Source organism: Trichoplusia ni, chromosome 4 (genome assembly GCF_003590095.1).
Source record: "Trichoplusia ni isolate ovarian cell line Hi5 chromosome 4, tn1, whole genome shotgun sequence".
NCBI classification, from domain to species: domain Eukaryota; kingdom Metazoa; phylum Arthropoda; class Insecta; order Lepidoptera; family Noctuidae; genus Trichoplusia; species Trichoplusia ni.
Window position 1 is genome coordinate 882,292 of NC_039481.1, and position 25,498 is coordinate 907,789.

Below are 25,498 nucleotides of genomic sequence, written 5' to 3' on the forward strand. Positions count from 1 at the left end.
TGTTCATTATTGTAATTGGGAAATCAAAACAAGTAAAAAAGAAGAAAAAGTATTATTTATTTTAAATAAAATATATAAAGTCAAAAGAAATAAAACCTAAAACATACAATTAGGTACCGTGAATAGTATTAATGACAATTATTAATACTCCTTTATTTTTGTCAATTTGGATCTATTAAAAATACAATTTAAGACCAATATTTCAGAAAAAGTGCGTGTTTATTAAAAATGTAAGAGTGGATTTTTTACACATTTTCGTTATTAAATGATGTAACGGTTTACTCACGCGTATTTATCGGGGTAGCCCGACTAGTTTCGGACCCAACCGGAGTCCTTAATCATGAGCAGACGCGGCGGGATCGCGAGTCGAACTGTTTCGTTGCTAGATGCTAAGCTGTGATATGAATTAAAGGTAACTAGTGCAAGGTTTAGACATTAAAATAAATATTAAAGTGCATAAAATTGTGCTTGGCCAGAAATAAAGGCTCGATTGCATCGCTTGTAATGATACGCCGATCATTGGCAATATATTTAGTTAATCTTTAATGTCCACAAATAGCGCGATGGCCGCCGGCTGATGTGCACAGATTCATAACAAACAATATTTACCACTGCATTACTAATTAATTAACAAACTGCATATCAATACAATTTAATATTCATAATTATCGAAGTCCCTCCGCTCCATTTCTCCGGACTACAAACTATTTAATATATTATTCAAATAAAATACCATAATTTTAAACTATTAGTAACATGAATTTGAACTTTTCGTTTTACAAACTCTCGTGGTTTGCCTTTTTTTGGTGCGACCGTTTTCCGATAAAGCCTATAGCTACCTCACCTATGAAGATTAGAATGCTGGCTCCATACATAAAACCTATAAACATGAAGGCACCGAGCAAGTGTTGGATGCCGAGCGGCTCTATCGTACTAGCACCTTCAACACTTGAAGCATGTATCAGCAGCTCATTCATCCATTTATCAATCAATCCATTCTCCGACACACTACGTATAATGTTATTAAAACGATCCAACATCGGGAACCAGCGCCTCGCCAGCAGAGCCACCCCGTACTTATACATATTATTACTTTCAGGAAAACAGTAAATCAATGGGGCCCCTTTACCCAATTTCTGGTCCTGGTAGACAGCTTGACGTCTCGAAGAAATGACCGCGAAGTTTCTCTCCAGTGCCGCCCGCCTCACTCCCTCGGAAAACGTTGTTGGATTGTACTTGCGATATAAATAAAACGAACTCGCGTTATTAGTCTCAAAATAAGACCGATAAATCTCTCTACCTCCCAACTGAATTCCAGACTGTATAAGATCCGCCTCAGTACTTATCTGCTTTTCAAATCGCGGATGCATTAAGAAACTTCTGAGAAACGATTCGTATGATATCCCCATGTTTATACTGAAACAGAGCCAGGCAAATATTAGGATTCGGAATGTAGGGCTTTTCGGTTCAAAGGCAGCGCCCCAACCTAGTAACATGCTCAACGTCATGAGAAGAGAGTTAGTCGGCCATTTTGTTGCATTCCTGTGTTCTCTATAGTAAAAATAGTGGAATACTAGTCCCATCACTATGAGGCTAAATAATGTAGCGACCCACGTTGACCATTGAAATATGATAACTAAGTTATCCCAAGTGGCGGCTTGGCCCGCTTTCGGCACGCAGATCGTCATTTCATCTTGTAAATAATTTACTGTTGGATGAAACCATTTACGCAGAATTCTTGTAACTTCGACATTCCCAATAACTAGGTCAGCGGAGTCATTCCTCAATACCTTATAAGCGCCCGTCGCAGTACCATTAGGATAAACGACGCCCCAATTTTCTAAAACATCTGATGTTCTAATTATCAACGACATATTTGTGAAGTGGCTAATAATTTTGACGAGGTTTATTTCACCACCGTAAGCAAACTCAAAGGCATCATCAAATGAAGAATTCGTTAATTGCTTCTTTGGAGGCATCACGTAGGGCTCAGACACAACAGCGTAAGCTACTAAGGGGCAGCCTTTCATGTCCGAGGGAAACATATCGTGCTGTTTTTCAAACTCATATATCGTATTATTAGTACATCTATCCAAGACGAAAACTGAGTCACATAGACCTCCACAGTTCGTTTGACTATACGGCCTCCATGTAAAAGAAATCACCACATCATTATAGTCGTCGTAAATGAAAATAATGGATTTAAAAAGTTTATAATTTCGAAGTTTGTTTATAAACTCCTTCGCGGTTTCTACGTCCGTTTCGTCTTGTTTCAACTGATAGAACACTATAGCCTTGGCGAGAGGGTTCCAAGTGGGTAATTTGTTCAATTGTAATATATTCCTCTCTAGTTCAGATTTCTCTTCCAAAATCAACATATAATTTTTCGCTTTCTCAGGAAAATGCGAAGCATTTGCATGCGGGTAAAAAGAATCTTTTACCATAATAGAATATTTGATACCACTGTGTATGGTTTGCAATAATAGTCCTTGTGTTGTAGAAGTATAAGAGTTGATATTGATTATCACGATGCTGCCACTTAATGCCTTTTTCTCAACGAAGTATTTAGCGGAGAGTTTTAAAACGCACTCAGCTGTTTTTGTTATCTGGCCAGAATTTCCAGTTGTCATTAGTAGTGGATTTTCACTCATGGTTGAAGTTAAATGTATGAAAAATAAAATCGTACGAAGAACTGTTAACATCTTTGTCGGCTGCTAATGCTCACGAAGGCTGCACAAATGATACAAATGGCGAACTGATTCAACGATGCGCGACGGGGTAAAAACTTTGAACTTTAAAGTTCAGGGATATTAAACTGTGAACATTTTCAGTGGTGCTGTTGTAAGCAAAATATAAAAGGAGAAAACAATATTCGCAACAAATTTATTTAAAGAAAAGAATGATAATAAAGTCACAAATCATTATCCTTAATGTACCCTATACACGTGTTAAGCGGTAATGGAGCCACAATATGTATAAATTAAAACTCAGTAATTTTCTTAACATAACTCATCTTATACATTTATGATCAAAGTAAATATGAAGGATCTTGTTATCTCCGAAATTAATTATTAAGTTCCTATAAGTAACGTGATCACTTTGTACCCGCATAAAGCTGTACAGATCTTCTGAGGCGAGTATTTATAGCTTTATCGCTTTAATGTTGTCGTGTTAACGAACACCAACGTATTTCAATAGAATCAGATACTTTATAACGCAATTAAAATTACCACTTAATTGTTTTGTATCGCTAAAAACGGAATGCGTTTGATGACGTCTCTCCACAAATTAGTTTGACAATGTCACATTTAGAATAGAAAAATAAACTTCAAATGTATAGGAATGACATTTGTTTTTGACAAGCAAGGTGACTTTGATTTGTCAGATCAATAGATATGAGTTACTCGTCAGCGTTAGAACTCGGAATAATTTAACATGTCTACAGCCCTATTTTCATATCGATAAATAATTTTCGAAACATTAGTGTCTAAAAATTAATGTTTGATTGAATGAAAGTAAAGAGTAATTAGTTCCAAATGTAATGTAGGTAATTTGTGTTATTGGTAGCTTACAGCGTGTTTCAGATTGCGTTTTTAACTGATATTATTATGCGTATCGTACTGGCTCATTAATCACTGGGCAATTAAAACTGGTTAGCGTCATATTTGTGCGGCCGCCCGCAATGTAATCAAATTATATTTTCAACTAAAATCTGTCGTAATGAATGATTTTGTTATCATTGATTTTACATTCAATCTCATCACACTAATGAGGAAAAATAATATAATCACCTGTGACAAATTTATAACCACTCAGCTTGTATTATCGGATCAGTTTATTTTGTAGACTATGCAAATTAAAATAATACAGAACAAGACAAAAAATGCGCATTAAATATATGTATTAAAATAGTTTCTTTCCCGACTTTTCGCTTAGTTTTCAGTTGACTTTAAAAACTAGCAATGTCTTATTTCAAAAACTGTCGATCTAATTGAATAACTCGTGACGTATCGATAAAGGATATCCGATCAAAAATTATCTTTAGGCAATACACAACAAGCTTAAATATTGTAAGTAGTAGCAGAAATAGAATCCTAAAATAAATCTGTCCGTATTGCTACTGTATTAGCGAATCGGCTAAGTGCTTCACTGTCTACCGATTCCGGACAGTTGAACATGAAATATGCGGCTAAAAACACACCCGCGCCGGGAGAAATTCTAAGACGTGTGTTTTGTAGTAAAAAGTCGTACTGAGTTTTGAGCTAAAGGTTTTTGTATGGCTTTTTCGTATTTTCATGACAGTACATACTGAATTTAAAAAACCTGGACTCCTTCAGAAGGTTTCGAAACAAATCCCTCACATACTTTGAAAAATAAATATTTTTTTGCATCTTACTAGTCTACTTCAAAAAAAAAAACGACTTTTTGACGTACCCCTAATAAACCGATTTACCGTCGACGCACGGAATTTAGGTGATACGATGATCAAGACTCGTTTTCATATTTTCACAAAATAGAAACCTACAAGAACACAAACCCTATTTCCGAAGGCTTTACCACTACATAGTTCCGCCTACACAGACATCAAAAGACATACAATAGCGTGGGTCTCCAGCTATTCCCACGTGGTATGGAAATAGATATAGGTAAAGAAAGGTATTCTGCCAATACTGAATGAAATGGAGAATGTTTGCATGGTAATGATGACGGAAAGGAAAAGATTGTGTGAAAGGTAAATCAAGAGATACCTCATGTACTTCATGTTGATCATTAAGAGGTTAAGATGGATGGAATTGACGAGATCTAATGACTTTGGGACGATAAATACAATAAGTTTAATAAAATGGTTAATAACCTTGAAATTGAAACCTTGTGTTTTAATTGCAATGCTGGCAATAGTCTGTTAAGAAAAATAATTTATTATCCTGGCAAAAAGCAGATCCTCGTTTAGCCGATAGGTAAGTAAGTAATAATTTATTTACTTTGAAGATTATAATACTATTATTATAAACGCGAAAGTGGAAGATAGTGAAAAGGAGTATAGAAGTTTTTTCTACTTTCACGCAAAAACCACTGCACGGATTTTGGTGAAACTTGGTACACAGATAGTTTATAACCACGATTGACACAGTATAGTTTTTTATCCCAATTTAATGTCCCCGAGGGATCATATAAAGTGTGGGCCCGCGCGGAACAGCGAGTAATAAATAATTTGTTTTCAGAATTTGAGTTCACCCATTGAGATGCCACAAATGAAATATTGTTACATAAAAAAAAAATAAGAAAATGAAAAACAAAAACGGTTGCTCACGTCTGCCGATCATCGAAGATCATTATAACAAAGGTTGCAATAATGTGTGACATTAAACAGAATAGCTTTGTCGTACAATTTTTATATCTTTCGAACCGTTTCACGTACACGCGATGCCTTCACGAAAATATCAAGGATTCAGAACAATCTACATATTTAGTTTAATGGCGTTGTGATTGCTTAAATGTATTGGTTTTTAGGAAGAATGTTCAAGGGCAACACGTGTGCTTGGATTACTGTGATCGATATGTTTAATTTCTGGGAACGTTGCCATGGTTACCGTTCAAGGTTTATCGGTGTATTTCGTAATTGCTCGTAATATGTCCTTGTGCCATGTTGTATGAATATTAAAATCAAACAATTAATATTAACATCAAAGTAGTAAAAATGTATAAAAACGACTCCCGTACATCGAAACAAGTCACAAGCGTATGAACCAAGACTTCGATTAGGATCATTTTATTCAATAATTCTTAGATCACTCGAACGTTATGCCATTGCGACAGTGGTTTTTTTCGAACTACGGTATTCGGTTTGCTGCCCCATGGACCATCAAGGAAAAGGCAAATGAGTGCATCTGTAATAGCACTAAAAAATACTTCCTTCGTGATGTGAATAAAATAAGTTGTATTTTCTTTGTTTCTAGATGTCTTGCTCGCTTTTAAGTATCTCAGAATTGACAAATATTGATATAAATTCTGACTCATTTATGCATACTTTCTTTTGTTTCATTTGTTTTAACTACATTTACCATTCCAATAATAACTATGGTATTAGCATTCCTGAATCCTTTTCTGTTTTCAACAAAATACTTCTTTATTTCTGTAAAGGAAAACATTTTAATAAAACAACAACACACTGTAATTTACATAATATATTATTATTTTTAAAAACTGTCGCTTTTACATTGAAACAAAAATTGGTCCGACCGGAATCGTGTATAAGTAACATCAGTTAAACATGGCATAACAAACAAAAATACACAACACATTTAATTTTCTATAGACATAGTTCATTGCATATCCATAAAAATGAAAATCTTGAAATTCGGTACTATACATTTTTCGGTATCAAATAAAGCATTAATTGAATTTTGGATTCCTAAATTTTCAACACTAAAATCTAATTAAAATTCATTGAAATTGGTATTTTTATTTAGGAATTGACTGTATTTTTAACTCATTTCTGGATTAATTGAATATTGAATGTTTCATCAAGTCAGCTACAGTACAATTGAAATGTAATTCTATGTCCATAGAAAATTCTACAATAAATTACAATATAATTACATCACGGTATAAATGATTAACTCACTAAACATTACGACTAAAATTGACAGAGAAACAAATTGTTTTTACTAACATTTTGTGCCGTAAAACGAGTGTGACATACACCGTAGGTACCGCTTACGTTACAGTATTATATTGAATAACTATTTACAATAAATGCTGTGTTTAAGTGTATATAGTAACAACAGACGAAGTGGCGTTGAAAAAAAAAACAAAGAGCGACAAAAGGACAATGATACAAATTATTTTGATGCAAACGAAGCTTATAAACTGGCTTCTTTGATATGGTTTAGTTAAGATTAGTAATGATGATTTAATTAAAGAAATACCGGCCATTTGTATCATATGTCATTATTATATACACATCAACATGACATCAAATGCAACTTCGAATACCTAAAACCTGTGCTTTATAACAATCTATATAAATATGTTATTTCTTCGTCTTATTTTAAAGCTAATTCAAGTTTTTTTATTAATCGGAAAGAGGAAATCGGGACGGTGGATGTACAAATACACACTATATGTAAAAATATAAGCAGCTTTTTTTATAAATTATGGTTCGAGAGGAAATTGCATGCAATATTTTCAGTAGGATAGCCATAAATTGCCTGACGCTATAAAATAGATGTTAGAGAAAGGAGCCTAAAAGTACTGAAGATACATTGCCAATCAAGTAGACATCTTTAAATAACTGTGAATCACAGTTTTCCTTTTCTACGTTCTTGGTATGATCATGATTGTAAAATAATTTAGCTTTTAATGGGTACATTATAGACTAAATGACAGCGGGCGTATATTAGGTCCTTGAGATACACCATTTCATTTGTTCCTTGCACGCCCTGCAGATTTTTTTTTATTCGGTTTTTTATTATTATTTTGTTTAGGATGAGTTCAGATGTTTCTTTAAGTTAGGGTAAAATGAGCATTTAGGGGCCGACCGTCCAAAACCTCTACGCTAAACAGTATCGAAGGCTGCCGAAAGATTTTACTTTCCTTTGCTTTCTTTCCCATTTCATACGTTATCCTTTTAATTCATCGACATTTTTCAATTCGAGGTAATAATTAATATATTCTCCATTGACAAACACTTTATAGGGATTAATTTGAGAATAAATTGACAGATTATTTTAATTCTCACTATAAGTCAAGTAGGCCTGATTTTGAAATGATTTAAATTGTTGAGCAAATAAATTCTTATGGGGAGGGATAGGGGTAACACAAATACACTATTGGCACTTAGTTTATAGGACTTGATAATCTATTTTATAATCCTTTTCTGAATTACCAAGAGTTGCAATTGCTATGAAGCAATGATAGTCCCAGTAGAAGTACAGAATGCTACAAGGAGGATATGTTAAAACTCAGAACATCTATATTCCATACCAAATCTACAAGCTCATACTTGTTACGCGTCCTACAATAATATACCTGTTTTCGTATCTAACTCCAAGCGAATTTAGATCTTATACTCTGCTGATTATGATTCCTTTTTCTATACTACGCGCCTCACCCCGCCGATTTAAAAATATTGTATAACACCTAATATATATAGGAAAGATTATTGAGAATCGTAAAAGTACTGTAGTCTTCAATTGAACGATATGCTTCAATTTCGTGATGGCAGCTCCAAACATAGCATTTTCATCTTATGTCTTAGGTAGTCGTAGATCGATAACAAAGCTTGATAGAATATCAAAATTCGACAAATCCCTTACATAGTTTCGGAAGGTTATTTGCAGCAGAAGAGAACATACTAAAGTTGCTCGTTTTATGTTCAATACAATATTTAAGTGTTAAATTAACAATATGCAGAACAGTTTAACAAAATCCTAATGTGTCCAATTTTGACATACTATCAAGTGAACTACAACCAATTTACATTAGTCTTACTTTATTTAAACTATTAAAGGCAATGTAGATAGAAAAGTTAAGTCGCAAATACATGAATTACAGCAATGTACAGGTCAGAAAAGCTAAGGTTTTAACAGGAAAACATCAGTAACAAAACAAACGAAATTAACTATACAATAGTAAAATGCAATTCCATATTCTCTAGGTTTAACTTTCACTATCAGGGCCTTTTGCATACTAGACAGCAGCTTAACACTAATTCACATAAAGAGGGAAATATGTATACGTTTAGAAACTAATGGGATAGTTGATAGTAGTTCCAAAGGGTACAATTTCACTGATGATTTTAGTCCATACATCATCGGAGTTAACATTAATTTGAACGCTACGTCTAGTATGAACAAGTCTCAACAATCGCATCCGGACACACAGTGACCCATCTATAAACATTATTGTTAATATTTACAAAGTACTAAACACTCGTCAGTCATTAGCGGTGCCCCCGCTCACACGTACCACTCCTTGATGCCGTCGCGCTTGGCGGGCTGCGTGTGCGCGGGCGCGGCGCTGCGCGTGAGCGGCAGCGGCTGCAGGCTGCGCGCGCCGCCGCCCGCCGCGCTCGAGCCGCCGCTCTGGTAGCTCGAGTGCGCCTGGACATCACAGAACTCTTTGTATTAACCAAAATTTTCATGAACCACACTTTAAACTGTAGCTTAATGTTTAATATCAAAAAAAATATGTCGTCTACAAGAACTTCACAAGATAACTAAAACAGTCTTCTGACAATCTAAATATACTTTAAGTAACAGCTTTGCAGACTGGTGAGATGCAAAACTGGAGATTACTGGTTACAAATGGCATACAAATATTGCTTTCCCAGCGACCATTTGCAAAATATCTAAAAATCAACATTAAAAATGGCAAGGGAAGGAGACAAAAGTAAAACGTTTGTACCTGATTGCCCAAAAGTGCGGCACTGGCTCCTTGCTGATAGTTCTTGTCTTCTGTCACCTTATACGAGGGGTCGAACTTGAATACGATGTACTTGAGCACTATGATCACTATCAAAATAATTGCTATAAGCACTGATGCCACAATGCCTGAAAGAAAAGGTAATATATATTTACGTGTCTTTCCCTTGTGGAAATCGATTTAATAAAAGTAATCTACTGGATGATGTTAGAGTTCTTCGTAACTCATTGAAATATGATTAAAGACTCACCGACAATAGTAGCAAAGAACTCTGACTCAGGCGGTACGACCCGATTATCCGTCGTCTTCGGATGATACCACTTTGGCGTGACGTCATACCCATTATACTCAGGATGAACTCGACCCGGTATTCTGTCCTGCTCACTTTCCGTTTCATAGGTTGGTGTTCGAGATTCTATCTCATTCTCACGCCGGTCCTCATACTCTGGTATGTGGTTGGTGTCTTCTTCTGTGGTATGTGTTGGTTCGTCTGGTATGTGTCGTCCAGTCAGTGTCGGTGTGAAATGGTAGCTTGTGCGTGTATGGGAATGATCTGTGAAAAGTAGAATAATGTTAATGTTTTTTTTCGCTACTCCTGCAGTAAGGATTTTGATCCTTGAGTCGCGGGATGTTTCACAAACATTGAAGTCACATGCACAATGACACCCAAACTCAGGAGAAGCATTCGTAGATTACAAAAATACTTGTCCTACGCGGGGATCAACCCCACGATACGTCGCGCTCATTGGGTTTGGAGGGACCTCAACCACACGGCTATCCGAGCAATGGGTATAGTTTATGGTACTAATGGTCAGTGAACAATGGCTAACTCCGACAAATTATAATCAATAAATTTATATTATTTTCTGTAATTACCATCAGTAGGAGTGGTTCTTCTCTCAGGCGTGGTCGCAGTATCAATGGTACCAGCGTGCATATTATCGTGGTCTGGTAACGTGGGCTGGCTGTCCGTACTGCTCCTAGTGGTTTCCCCAGAACTACCACCACCGTCTGTGGACCCTTCCAGTGATTTGTCCACGTGTTCAGTTGAAACTATGATCACAGTCGGTGACGTCATACTGTGGGTACTGGTCGCACCGGACCTAAAATTGATACACAGAATATTATGAAATCAAAAATAATATGGAAAAAAAATGATCAAATATAATTTTATTGTTTATCATAACTTACGTGGTCATTGGATGCTCAGGTTCTGTGATTTCATCAACACTTGAACCTGATCCTTCAATGCAATCCTCGTCGTCACATGGTTTCATTAGTTTGCCACTTGTATCACCCTAAGGAGAAAATGCATAAATTAATTAAAATATTCGCGTAGGTTTACAAGAATTCACTGTAATTCTTATTCAGCTTAAAATATAATATTTCACCTTGTGTAGCCTAGAAGGCGGTCTTCTCGTTGATGGCACATACACAGGTGTAATGAGATCATCACCAGATCCAGCATCAGGTAGAACACAAGCGTCTTCATCATCATCTCTACATCCTGAACCAGCCCCGGAGTAGACTAACTCATCCAATACTCCTGGCCCTCCGTATCCCGATGGTGGAGTCTGTAAAGAGTAGGAATATTTTTACCTTATCGATGTTATCTTGTTTTCATAATGCATTACATTATGATTATTAAATGGCCCCATATTTCAATTTGAATAGAAGTGTTGGATTTAGATTGTTATTGTTAGGCCTTGATAATTTCAATTTACACGTTTACGAGGGTTTGAACGTATAATAATAAATATTATGATTCAAATAAAAGTATTTACCTGCTGCATTCTATTTATATCTCTGTCTAGCGGTGTATGAGCTCTCCTAGCGTCTCCTCTAACCGATACTGAGGGGTCTCCACTGGCAGCCAGGTCCATCACTCTGACGCTATCCACTACCATCCCTGCTATCACACCGCTAAATGTCCGAGAGCCACCAGACCCACCACCGACGGTTATGGTAGACATACCGTTGAAGATAGTTGATTGTTGACCACCTGGAAAATTCGTAAAAATTATTTAAAAACTTAACAGACGTAAAATCAGAATAAGTATAGTTGCACAGTTTAAGTTATTGGTATTAAATTGTCAAGGAACAGTCTACGAATATTCTTATAACAAAACTCGATACATAGACGATGGGATTCAATAGATATAATATTACTGGATTCAGAAAGCGCTACACAAATTACGATATTCTGTGTCAAAAAGAATGTTTAATATCAGTTTTGGCTTACCTTGAGGATGTCTGATAATAACAGCATAGTTGTCTAGCTGTAGCGAGGCTCTGCTGCCGTTTCTAGTGAACCTGGCGACGTGGTAGGCTCCATCATCTACTCGAGCCGTCTCATCACCTAAGGGATGGTCTCCACCTCCCACGTTGTATACCATGAACAGATTACCACGAATCTGTAGATAATAAATAACAACAAAGTGAATATCAAACTCTATTAAAGCATTTACCAGGGTGATAAAGTACGTGTAAAATTTTGATAGCGTTTTTTAGTATATTAGTGCCTTCTTTCTTTCATGTAATAAATCATTCTTTGATTCCTTGTACTAAGCATTTGTAAAAGAACTTACAATCTCCATTTGCATGTAATCCTGTGTATTCGAAGACTCGATCCTCAGCAGGACAGCATCAGCTTTGCTTGTTACAAACCCAAGCGCCACTTTATCAGTTTCCGTGTCAGCAACTGAATCCGTGGGAAACGTGTAGGTGATGATACCACGGCCGGGACCAAATTCATAGGCAATCGATTCTGCAAAGTAAGAAAAGCTTTTTAATTCAAGGCTACTACCAAATTGCAAAAAAATCGGCTGTACTGTTTAACTGTGAAAACCGATGTGAGGATAATAGACTTGGTAGAAATAAGTTTTTTATAGTTAACATACCATCGTAACAAGTCGGTCCAGTAAATGACGTCAAATCACAATCGCAAACATACGTGTTCCATTGCTGCACACAAACACCTTTGTTTGCACAAGCATTATGGGTACACTTCGTTGGACCTGCAAATTACATATTATTCTCATTTACTTTATAAAAAATACCAACTTATTTAATCTCAATGTAGACGGTAAAGATCGTCAACAGCGATGACGTCTGAGATATATTAGAAATCTATTGAAGAATATAAGATAATCTTGTTTTACCTTCACACCCCGAACCTAATGAAGAGCTTGGTACAACAGCGTCCTCCATCAATGACGGTGATTCTCCAGGCAGATCTAAACTAGACATGCATCCTTCAAACCCTTGTCTAGATAGCACTCCCACAGGCAAAGCTGAGTACATGTCCTTTGGTACTCCTCCCACGTAGAGAACACTGTCTAATTCCAGCATTAAGTTGGAACCTGAAAAAAATTAAGAGGTTAAACCAAAATTCTATGTTTTTTGTTTAAACATGGCCGTAAAGTCTTTTACTTTAATTGATATAACCATAATCTATTTTTTTACTCACTCGTAGTATGCATTTCCATATCATCATCAACTTGCAAAGTATGAATCTTCGGTGTCGGTCGTCTCACAGATACCGTGTGCCACCGATTGTCGTTCAAGAAATTTTTCAATTTATCTTTCATTGTAACCACTCCATCACCAAGGTTAAACACACAGTGAATATGGCCATTGACCAGCTCTATCGCTATGAAATCCTGTTTCTTCCCTCCATTATAAAAGAGTAAGCCGTCCATCTCAGTAGTTCGGAAGTAAAAGTCCAAGTAAGTATTCGCATACGCCTTTAGTAGCGGCAATCCGACGTAGGTATGCTTAGATTTGAACGTAACAGATTTATAAACATTTAGCGAATCTGGTTTCACGAATTTTCCAGTGAAAATTAAATTTGAAGTATCATAAATGTTGTTGTTTTCATCGCTACTTCCAACTCCAAGGGTTTTCGCCATGTCTATGTATCTAATTCCGTTGAACACAAACTTTTGCAGGTACCCAACGAAATTAGGTAAGGTTGAAGTCATTTGGATTTCTTCTTCTGGGTGGAATAATCCTCCTAAATGTAACGTCGAAATTTCTAACGTTGATGCTTTACCTAAAATCGTCTCAGCTGCAAAACCAACCTATGTTTTAGTATCATACTTAACATAAAGCGGAACACACCTAACCACAACATTGACTGTAACGAAAAATAAATTAGCAAATGAAACTCTCATAGAATTGTTATTAGCAGCCATTCTTTGAAGTTATTTACAGTTTAGATCTGCAGAGTTTACGTGATAGTCAAGCTTAGATAGATGTTGATGCAGATGATGATCAAATAGTCAATCAATATCTAGAAGATAATGCATAGCGACATCCTCGTAAAGAACTTTCCATCGTCAAATAGATTGATCATCTAAAGGCAAATAAACTGGCGGAAGTTATCAGCATTCTTGAGATACTACTTATACCCACTCAATTAGCACACAGATTCAATTACAACATTCTATTCCTTGCTCAAAACGTTACAAAATACCTCACATCTAACATGACACAGTAGCATCCTGTAACGTAACGGGCTTTACGTTTTCAATAATTTAGAAACACATTGTCTTTTAAACACATTAAAATCAATAAAAGCGGCTCAAATAATCTTCGACTGTTCAAAAAACTATATTCCCAAATGTTCAGGGTCAGTATAAATTTAAAAAATATTTTGAAGATTCGTTCTGAGCAGCATTTATCAGCTCTAACTACTAGCACATAAAGGACACTACTAGAAGAAACTAATATAAATGAATTAAGAAACAATAGCGACAAACAGAAAGGTGATACACAGTGCCAGCTATCAAACAACGGAAAATAAGCAGCTAAACTACTCTCTAATAGGACGTCTAACAGTTATGTACTTTTCTGAAGAAGAGAAAAGCACTAAATTTGAATTGGCTTGGATTAACAAGATAATTCAAATTTTCACTTAAGTTCTATATTTGGTTTGACTGCGTTATGATTTTTTTTTATTTTTCTTAGAATTCATTAATTATTATGTATAGAGGTTTTGTATTATAGTGTCTACAAGCAGTTTACACTGCAAAAGGTTAATGTTAGATTTTTAAGAGTTACAATCAGTTCCAAAAAAAGCGCTCTAAAGAGTTCAATATTATAACTGGCGTATTTTTATAGTTTCATTTAATAAATTCATTTTTTTTTAATATAGTTTATTAGTAATTTTGTGATTTTTTAACAATACATGTAATTGAACTGAAAAATTTACGAACATAGTAAAATATTTCTCATTTCTAACTTGATACTGCTTAACACGCGGTTGTATGATTTTTTTGTTGCAGTTTTTGATATTTTATTTACTTTAATTTCAAGACATTATTAAGAATGAGATGAGTGAAGATGCAGTATTTGTATGTATGTGTGTATTGTTAACAAACTTTTGCTTTCAGATCTTCACCGATATTCACCAACGCAGCCAAACCAAAACCAACCTTATCGTGTTCTACCTAGGGGTCAAAACAAAATGAGTGCGGGTGGTGCCCCGTGCATACGTACATAACATACCGCGCACGGGCTGCGCTCCGTCCACCTGCAGCTTGAGGTTGGAGGCGCGCCGCGAGAACCTCACCGTGTGCCACGAGTCGTCCGCCACGTTCGTGCCGGCCAGCAGGTTCTGCGGGCATTACGTCATGATGAACCAGAGCAGATATTACGGGTATATCTGCTCTGGATATAATCTTCATAAGATCAGATTGATAACAAATTAAAATTTTCATATTCATTAGATACCAATTACGATGAATGATGGGTGACCATAACAAGTTTCTCTGTGTTTCAGAAGGCAGTTGTGGGTCTCAGCTGTTACATAGCCATTATGGGTAGTCAGAAGCTAGAAAGTCTGACAACCAGTGTAACTAAGGGGTATCGTGTTGCTCAGATATCTGGATTAAGGAGGTAAAATAGGCAATCCCTCCTTGTTAAAAACTGATAATAGCTACATCTGGACTGGAAGGCGACCCCAGCATTGTTTGGAAACAGGCTAGGATTATGAAGATAATTACGAATCCACCTCCACACCCCTATTTTTAGGACGTCCATAGCACGTCCACAGCAATTTAAACTAAGCATGAATACCTTTTCCCTATCCCCAAGCCGCACGCTGGCTCTAACCCTCCCAGCGGCCACAGCCAACTCGATCCTGTCAGCAGAATGTTCGGAGGCCGTTCTTAGCAGCAGACCAGCCCTGTTGGTCCTAAACCTAAGTAATAACTCCTCAGTCTGAGTTATATGCTCAGATCCTAAAGCAGCCGTTAGATGTTGACTTCCATTCAAGTATATCGTTGGAGATTCTGAAACACGATACAATACGATTAAACATTTACTTAATGGTATATTTAGCTTTTTAATAGCCTGTCTTAGATCCCACTAATGGTCAATATTTAGCTGAGCTATTATTATTTATCAATATTTAAAATTTTGGCATATTATGCTCTTTTTTAAATTTGAGTATTCTAAATGTTGTGAAACAAACCTCTTCCACACGTCGGCCCTCCATAGTTCGTCATGGAACAATCACACAAGGGTCTGTTCCATCCTTCGGAGCAGGATCCTCCGTGCTGACACGGCGAGCTCACGCACTGCTTCATCAGGACGTGACATGCTGGGCGCACTGATGCTGTGGAAATATGTTATTTTTAAGTTAGAGGATGGTTTAAAATGTAATTATATTATAATTAGGTATTTGAGAAAAAAAAACTTTTTTGATAAGTCCTTATAATGTTTCTTACTTTCTAGTGATGGGATAAAATAAAAATACGTTTCAAATATTTTTTGGAAATCTTTTTGACGGACTTAACAGAGTTAAATTTTGTCAAATAGCTTATTGTGCACTTTATGTAATAAGCAGTATTTCAATTATTTTTTTATATTTTTAGTGTTCAAAATATTTAACAGCTTTTTATTATTATTATTTATTTTTTTTAATTTGAAAATGAAATCTTACCCGAATCTTGCTGTCGAGCGAAGGCGGTCAAATCTTGAGGCTTTCCATTCAGCACTAAGTCTCTTATACAACCGACGAACCCTTGCCGTAGCGCTGCGGTCCACAAGGCTGGTGGTGTTCTTGACGCGGAATATTCTGAACCCAATCCGCCGACGAAAAGAGGTCCGTCAAGCTCCAGCTGGTTCGATTCGCCTGAAATTTTATGATAGTTCAAATTAACGGGACAATCTATAGGTTTATAAAGTGTAAATGATATAGGCTATTTATTACAATAAAAATATTATATAAAGACAAAGCAAACTAAAATGCCACAACTGATTCATATTTTCAGATTAAAATTCAACAGAAATAGAATAGCATCGTCAATAGTAAGCATGAACACAGCTTTTCCTTAATCATACATATTTAATCAAAAGTCAGACGTTTGAATTCAAATTCAAATTTTAAATTCGCATCTACGAATGCGAAATTTGATATCCAAGAACATTTGCATAACCATAATTCAGAGGATGAATACTACAATCATAATTAGACTCATGTGCTTCAATTACATTATCTCCAAAATATGTGACAAATTAATCATAGTTTATCGTCATTTTAATTGTTATTGCACACATTAATTAGATATTATTATAGTTTACGATCATTATACTAATGACCTTGACCGATATAGGACATATATTGATACAAGTCAATGATGAGTCCATAAAACCTCGATTATCCTTCATTTGAGTAGGCAATGTAGGAACAAAGGAATCTTAAATGTGGCTAATTCCACTGAAGAGTTCGGGAATTTAAATGATAAAATGGTACTCACCAGGCGTTTTAAATTCAGCATTAGCTCCATCAACAGTAACTCTTCCATCTCTACCACTTCTTCTAAGCAAGAAGTCATGCCAATGTGAGTCATCCACTCGTCTCCTAGAAGCCCTCACCCTGACTCCACCAGAACCAAGGTCTATGTGCACGTAAATGTAACCGTTGAGGATCTCAACGGCGAAGAGATCGGCCTGGAATGTGATTGTGGCGTGATGAGGGATACGTTAGAACATGTTGGTACAGGACATACAAATATACAACATCGAAGTAACGGGGGTGTACTGACTAGCAAACAACATTTAATAATTGTCACAGAATTGTTGCAAACGACAGCCATTGCTAAGGTAATGCTAAAATAGAACTCGTTCTAATAGTATCTTTTGAGGCTAACATACTTTAACAATAAATATATAATTAAGTTAATGTGTAAATTAAATTACATTACAATAATAGTTATGTACTAAATAATATTATATATAAACTAAGGTGTACGAGCATTAGAAGATGCGATAGTGGGGTATATATTACATACAATCTAAGTACATATTATGATACGAAGCAGACAAATAATAAACTTACAACATAGATCGTACATAAAAACCAATTCAAAGTGTATTTGAATCCAATCTGAAGTCGAAATCAATAAAAGCATACATAATTCTAAAAGCTTGCTAAAAAACCGTTTCGTTTGACTGCACGTAATACATGCAAACCAATCGCAAACTATTTGAATACTAACATTCGGGACCAGACATGCAAATTCTAGTAAATTTGTATGAACTCTCTGGAATTTAGTTTTTTATTCAATATGGAATCATTGAAAATATCGAGTTCCATGGCAAACTAAATTAATTCAAACGATTCTATTTCATCTAAACTGTAATGTATTCGAAAGAAAAAAGTGATTGAAGGACGTAATGGTGCGAATTTGTGTAGGTATTAATAAAGCCCTTCCTACAGAAGTACGTCATCGGTCCCATGAACTTGCTTAGCACCAAAATACGGAACAGAAAATCGAAACACCAATTGGAAATAAAAAACAATTTCATTTCGTTTAACGTGTACTCGTAAAAGCATTTCGTGTTGTGCTGGGTTAATTTGTGCTTTGGATACTACTGTGCGTACCAGATAACAGACAGATAAACAAATAAAATTCACATCATCAAAGTGGGTGAAACTTTATAAGGTACCATACACAAATTCCCCTATGTCTGTGGTTTTAACTTCAGTAAATATCTCTCCAACTTGATCGTACCATGCAGAACCTCAATGGATAGCGATAACTTTAAATAAATGTACAGATTTAATCAAAATTTTGTCATAAGTTGACCTTATTACATGTTACGATTTAATAAAGGGGACTTTCTTAATTTTCCCTTGTGAATTTGGGCTATAATTAATAAATTCGGAGATTTGCGTCCATTGAGGTTGGTGGGGTTTCGCAAGTCAGTTATTGAATTTAAATAATGATATTTCTGATTTATTAAAAGCGTTCACTTCTGTTATTATTACAAACTATTTTAATCAAAAGGAATAAGTTCGTCTACATGTTAAACTCTGTCTACGTGAATAATTTAATGGGTATGGTTCTACTTTTTTTTAAGTTGACAGATGAAATCCAATCTATGATACCTTAACATTCCAAAATCCACTATAGAAACAACTTATTTATCAATATCTGCAAATTCAGGAGCCTAAACAACAAAAACAAATGCGATACCCCACAAAGCTTCTGAATGATAATGATCGTGGCTTTCCAATGATGATGATGTCTCTTAAGTGATCGGTCTAACCCCAAAAGCTTCACCCCTTACCGTGCAACCTACCCTTGGTGGCTTCGCGCCCATGTTGAAGAGTACTAGTCCATTTGGTTCATTAGTACGGAACTTGAAGGATATCGTCCCTGTTTTTACTGCTTCCCATTTTGATAAGATCTGCGGAAGGACAAAAATCAATTAATTCTCTGAAGAAAGCAATTTTGATGTCATGTAACCAAGAATCGTAAAATCTATTGCAGTCAAATCAACAGCAAATAAATCAGTAGATACCTACTGTTAAAGCCGTAATTTTTTCCATTAAAATGAATAGAAAGATCTTCAAAAGGGAGAAAATAATATTAAAATTAACTTCAATCGTAACAATATTGACTTTTAGTTAGAGGTCTAAAATATAGCAGAAGGTTACCCTGAAAAAATACGAACATTAAATAAAACTACATTTCTATTGCTGAAAACTTTTAACAATTTTGTAGAACTTAGTATTTATTTTTGTAAACTATTGAAAAGTCTTTCAGTTTTATTTCTGAAAAAGTTTGGATTCTGCGTAGAACGAATTTCAGGCTGATAAAAAAGCCTATTTTGGTAAAAGCAAAATAGAGTAATCTGAATATTCTAGTTGTTGCTTCAAGAGATAGAAATATTAAAATGAAAAATATTCAGGGTTACTTTATAGGAATTTTGTAATTAATGAGCGCTATTTTGCAAAAGCCTTGAATTCTCAGAATTCTCCAAGAGAATACTTCGTCGGAGTACTCGAAGATTGAGAAAATGGATCACACTTAATATTCCACTTTATTGAAATTCTAAAATTAATTGAAGCTAATTTAAAGTCAGTATATCCTATCCTTCCCTTTTTTTTCAGCCTTTACTTTCCCACTGCAGTGCAGATCCTTCCCTTATTTTTTTTTTTATCTTTTTATTGTTCTCCTGATATTTAGTATTAGCTCTTTATCTGCGAAGATATCTTTTCCAAGATACTACAAAAAAAAAACGAAATAAAACATATAAAATGTTTTGTAAACAATAAAGCTTAATAACGTCGAAAAAATAAACATTACTTTTATCAGTCATCAAAATACAAACATGATAGGTACAAAGAGTTGTTCAATATTAAACATACCATCAAGGTCCGATCTCACAACAATAGGAATCAATAACATATCAGTTCAGTACATCATTCGTACATTAGTATCTGAATTATTGAACACTCAATGAAACTGTGGGTAGAATCAATAAATTTATAACTTAAACTCGGCTGGTTTTGTAAATCGGGACTCGTCTGGCACAACTATACAAATATAGACCGGTCAGCTATTAAAAACGAGGCTGTGCATGAAAAATTACTGTTTTCTTCACGGAAACCAGATAGTTTAAAGAATCGTGATTGCAATGGAATTTGGTCCTCCATCGAATTTATGACCGTAACAACCGTAGTTCCTTAATGTTTATTTTAATTTCATAAATACAACGTGAAAATTTTCAAGAGATACAGTTGGTGACAGAAATAGGACAGACAACTGAGCCTCGAAAATATGTACGAAATCCTAAAAATGATGTCATCATCATGATGAAAATGTGACTTGGCTTTCCTGGAGATAGTTTTTTTTGTTTCATCAAAACTCTAATGGAGTGAATTATAATCTTATCAAATGTTTTAACGAAATTGAAACCAGGAAAGCGTCAAAACAAGACTTGAAAGCAACCATTTAGACATAACTCATTTAATTACAAATACACCAATAAATGCAGCAATAACATCGAAATAGTTACGACTAGAACTGTTAATATTCCACTAGAGAACAATGTACTAATGTTACATCGAATGCCAACTTTAGTAACAGCTAATACGTTCATTATTACTGGTATTTGAACTGCAGTAACTATGATCAAATGTATAGTATGATAACTAGAACTTTGTTCAGTATTATATTGTGTCCATTGGAAAGGGAAAATTTGAAATTCAACAATAAACCTTTGAAGAATTCTAACCTTGGACAGAACTATTTACTAGTTTAGCCAGGATTCGCACTTTCGAGTCCTGTCTAAGGCATGGATTATCGACAGTTTATAAATTTAAATTGAAATAAAAATAATAAATAATCCGATAAAAATATATTCGAATAAACTCTAGGTACTTATTTTCATTTCATTTAATTTAACACGAAACAAACAAAAAAACATTTTTAATTCTGTAGTGCAAATAAAGTATTGAGGTGCGCTTGTGGGAGGCCCATGTCTGGCAGTGGAACTCGATAAGCTGAATTGATTGATAAAGTATTGAGTATTCACTGTAGACTTAGAATAGACTAAAATACGCAGAAACAGTCAATAAAATACTGTGAACATGATAAACAAATGTATTTTTTCATTCATTTCTCTGTAACTAGTTGGGCTTGGGCTGTTCACAACTATTCGTGGAGCTGAATTAAGGGTTCCAAGAGCTTACGTAGTTAAATTTATACATTTCAAGGTCAAAAGTGTAGGTTTTATTTTTGGGAACTGATTTTACGATTACGAGGAAAGTCAGTCGATAGGGTGTTAAAGCTGAATTATGAATGGTGTACAGCTATCTTGGAAGTTTCATAATAGGGCCTTTGGAAACAGCTAATAATAAATCTAATACGGTATTATCGGACTCTTCATGGAGCCGATGTAGATTTCTTAGCGTCCGTGGCCTGGCTACGCTTTGGTGATCTCTTTGCAGAAACCGAAGGGTTTGTATGTGCAATTATGGATGAAGTTAACTTGACGAATAACTACCGAAAATATATAATTAAGGATGGTACAGTTGACATCTGTCGGGCATGTCACTGTCCCGGTGAATCCTTGAGACATATAGTTTCGGGTTGTTCTCGTCTTGCTAACGGCGAATACTTGCACAGACATAACCAAGTGGCCAGGATTATCCATCAGCTTGCTTTGAAGTACAAACTTGTGGAATCTGAGGTGCCGTACTATAGGTATGTCCCCGACCCAGTTCTCGAAAATGGTCATGTTACATTGTACTGGGATCGATCTATCATCACTGACAGGACTATTGTAGCCAATAAGCCTGATATAGTGGTGATAGATCGATCAGAACGTCGAGCAGTGATTGTTGATGTCACCATCCCCCATGACGAGAACCTCGTGAAAGCGGAAAAAGAAAAACAAATGAAATATTTGGATTTAGCTCACGAGGTTGTCGACTTGTGGGAGGTGGACTCGGCAATCATTGTCCCGATAGTCGTGAGTGTCAATGGCTTGATAGCCAAGAGCCTCGACCAGCACCTTATAAGGCTCTCGTTGGGCGTCTGGGTCAAGGGTTTGATTCAGAGAGCGGTACTTCTGGACACGGTGCGCATCGTGAGGAGGTTCCTCTCTCTGGAGCCCTGACCACCGGCAGCTTGGGCCCTGTTTCCGTTGCCGGTTGGACACTATTTTTTATATTTTTAAATGTATGTTGTTTTTTTATATATATTTAAAAATGTAATTTATATGTATTTAAATGAAATAAAGGAAATCTAATACTGAACAAAAGAAACTAACATCACTAATTTCATTTTAAATGCACAGCATGAAACTTTAATTTTAACAAAGAAACTCAACATTAAAACTAAAAGAGCATCATCAGTGCTGGAGAATTTCGAATTAACTTCACACCCTCCATCAGAACAAAAACCACGAAATTTAAAACAGCTGAATAATATGCACTCAAATTTACACATGGAAGCACTTTCACAATGATTATGGGCAAGCCCTTTGAGCAATCCCCGCGAATTACCACCGATCCCGTATCGTTAAAACCATCTGGCAACGTAAAATATTTTCATGTGGGTACCTAACTAAAATAGCCAGTTATTACGCGCCCCATAATCCTTTAAAAGCAAGCTTTACGTGAAAATCTATGGAAATTAAGTGTGTTTATCCTAGCTGAGTATGTTGTTATCGTAAACTAGACGCGCTACTTCGTTCGCGTTGAAAATATATACATTTTGCAGGCTGCCTTCTTAGGTGTTGACTATAAACATCTTTGGCGGACGTTTTGTGTATCGTACGTTTTGCTAGTAATTGAATTTTTCGGATCTTGACAGCACAATAAATATAATATTAAATCCTTATATCCCAGTTTAATTTTTGAAAATTATTTAAGGAGAACTTCTACATCCAATTCAAGGGACAGCAAAAATTTTACATAAAGACCATCGGGATCCTTCGATCCGAACTCAAGCGTGACACACATAACGCTTATCTTAACATTAAAATCAGTTATTTCCATTAAACGGAACAACCGATGCGAAAGGGTTGGGTTAGCAAAAGTGGAGATTAAGCTGAACCGAGAAAATAAACGTTACCGCGTCACACAAATTCTGTCTACATTGTCTGGTTTTCTGAACTTTGAACTATTTCATTAGATATGTCGGGGTTAGCAAAATATTTGTTAGTCTACCAGTCTGGGTATAAGAGTTTACGTTGAACTTTAGCAGTTCAACTGAATGGTAAAATAGTTTAATTACTAAATCAAGTACCAAATAATTCTAGGACTTGATTTAAATTTCAGTATTTATCTTTTATCTAATAAATAAAACCTAGAGGCAAAACCTAGTATCTCTAAAGCATTTCGCATAAAATTACAAAAAGCTGGATCTATAACAGAAAACTTCTAGTTTTAAATAAGGACATTATCCTCAAAGCTACATTTCAACATGAGTGCTGGAGCTGAGTTGGAACTAGTTTCCAAGGAGTCTCAGTAACTGCCCACTTGGGTTACCATAATTTACTTTAACGATAGCCCGTTACAGCATCGAGAGAGTTAAGAAAATATTATTTCCTTCTGTGCAAAACTAGATAAAAAATCCAAGAGAAAATTGTTTACTTTTGGTTTTTGTAGTGGAAGCATATTTCTTGTATATTGTAGAATTGTAATTCTTTTTCTTGTGAGTAATTTTGAGTCAAGTTTTTCATTTGATTTTTTTGTATTTTGCTTAACAAATACATTTCATTAAGTCTTATGAAAATATGGATGCTGAATTTAGTAATTTTGATTTTAAGTTAAAACAACGTATTTTGACAAGCAAATAAAAAACAATAGCAAAAACAAAAGTATATCAAATCTCAAAAAAAAAACTTGCTCATTTGGAACGACTGAAAAATACTTTTAAATGCCCCTAACGACATGAAAGGCATTGCTTTGGTCATGTGGAAAGAAAGGAAGGAAAATTAACAAAAGAGAGCAACGTCATTGCACAGGCTGTAGCCAATTGAAGGTCTCAGTGACCTTAAAGGTGAGATCCTTCAAAAAGGTCAGGCGTGCTTACGAGCAACGCTTTTGTATGAAGCGATGCGTTAACGTGGAAGGAACATCGATACCAGAAATAGGTGCGATGTAGAGAAATTTAGATGAAAAGGCGGATGGATATATACACCATTAGATGCAAGTCTGATGTGAAAAGCAGACTCAACGAATTAATTTTGATCAACTTTTAAATTTACTATCGACTTTCTGAAGTGGGATTTTGCTTATATTCAATCCGAAATCTAGATTTCGAACAGAGACAAAGACAAGAATAAAATACAACATTAGAGACATATCATTTATTTGTAATATTGAGCACTTTAAAACAAAGTTAAAACAATGTTAAAATTGTAATCTATTTTGTTTGCAAAAACACACCTAAACGAATACGAAATAAGTCGATATTTCCTGTGGCAACTCACTTATAGTTTCAGGTTACTGTGAATATTATAGTCTCATTACGCAAAAAGATAAATTACGGCTGCTCGATCCTAATCGCTCCGGTACGCCCCGGTCGGGCAGGTAATTGGTCACTTTAGTTTTCTTCCTTCTTTCCTCAAGGTTGTTTTGGAAAAACCTTTTTGGAACGTAAAATCACACTGATAAAAATACGCTTATAACCTTTAGCTAAAGGAATTGTATTGTATTCTTCGTTGAATTTCGTAGTAAAAAACTTATTATTATTATTTTTAAAATACATCATTCTAAATTTCTGTCTAATAAAGTGCTTTAACAACTATATAAAGGACTTTATATGTGGTTAGAACTGGTCCTTTTGAACGTAACTTATTGGGTCAGCTTGAGACTGGAACGTGGGGAGACGCTTGGGAGAGATTTAGCTCTAAACTAGTACCAGCATTGTTACCTATGAGCTCAAGGATATAGTAATATAAGGAGTTAAGGAAGTTATCAGAAATGATCCTAATTACCTTTAGCATGCGTAAATTAATGAAAAGAGATATGAAAAACATAATAAAGAAATAAATTCAAGAGCGAGAAAAGAAAGAGCAATCAACAGAAGAATTGATTGATTTGAAAATAGTGAAGATTGACTCTAAGAAAATGGAAGAGACTAACAACAATTCAAAAGAAATATTATATAACGCCAAAATTGAACAAAATTCCTAGTAAAAAAAGTAATCAAGAGTCTATCAAGAGTACTACTCTAGTTAATAAGACTTTCTAGAACAATAGAAAGATAAAAACTTGGATACTGGACTACAGATAGCAAAATCGTCCTAAACTTTAAAC

At 35.2% G+C, this 25,498-nt stretch overlaps 2 protein-coding genes across 2 annotated transcripts in view; both read right to left on the reverse strand.

Annotated features, from left to right (window-relative positions):
* Nucleotides 1–345: 345 nt before the first annotated feature.
* LOC113493570 lies at nt 346–3,999 on the reverse strand. The gene has a single exon (XM_026871609.1). It carries the CDS (start codon nt 2,700–2,702, stop codon nt 777–779), a length of 1,926 nt encoding a protein of 641 aa, XP_026727410.1. The 5' UTR covers nt 2,703–3,999; the 3' UTR covers nt 346–776.
* A 3,156-nt stretch (nt 4,000–7,155) lies between these two features.
* LOC113492458 (neurexin-1) overlaps nt 7,156–25,498 on the reverse strand; it is a 169,168-nt gene continuing 150,825 nt past the window's right edge. The window contains exons 11-28 of the mRNA XM_026869907.1: nt 19,021–19,128; nt 17,193–17,385; nt 16,376–16,567; nt 15,905–16,048; nt 15,508–15,722; nt 14,929–15,046; nt 12,896–13,495; nt 12,588–12,788; nt 12,327–12,443; nt 12,015–12,193; nt 11,669–11,840; nt 11,211–11,428; nt 10,818–11,000; nt 10,618–10,724; nt 10,303–10,529; nt 9,677–9,979; nt 9,409–9,554; nt 7,156–9,104 (exon numbers count right to left, since the gene is read on the reverse strand). Of these exons, the coding sequence (XP_026725708.1) occupies nt 8,961–9,104; nt 9,409–9,554; nt 9,677–9,979; nt 10,303–10,529; nt 10,618–10,724; nt 10,818–11,000; nt 11,211–11,428; nt 11,669–11,840; nt 12,015–12,193; nt 12,327–12,443; nt 12,588–12,788; nt 12,896–13,495; nt 14,929–15,046; nt 15,508–15,722; nt 15,905–16,048; nt 16,376–16,567; nt 17,193–17,385; nt 19,021–19,128 (3,567 nt within the window). The 3' untranslated portion in view covers nt 7,156–8,960. The remainder of the gene's footprint in view (nt 9,105–9,408; nt 9,555–9,676; nt 9,980–10,302; nt 10,530–10,617; nt 10,725–10,817; nt 11,001–11,210; nt 11,429–11,668; nt 11,841–12,014; nt 12,194–12,326; nt 12,444–12,587; nt 12,789–12,895; nt 13,496–14,928; nt 15,047–15,507; nt 15,723–15,904; nt 16,049–16,375; nt 16,568–17,192; nt 17,386–19,020; nt 19,129–25,498) is intronic.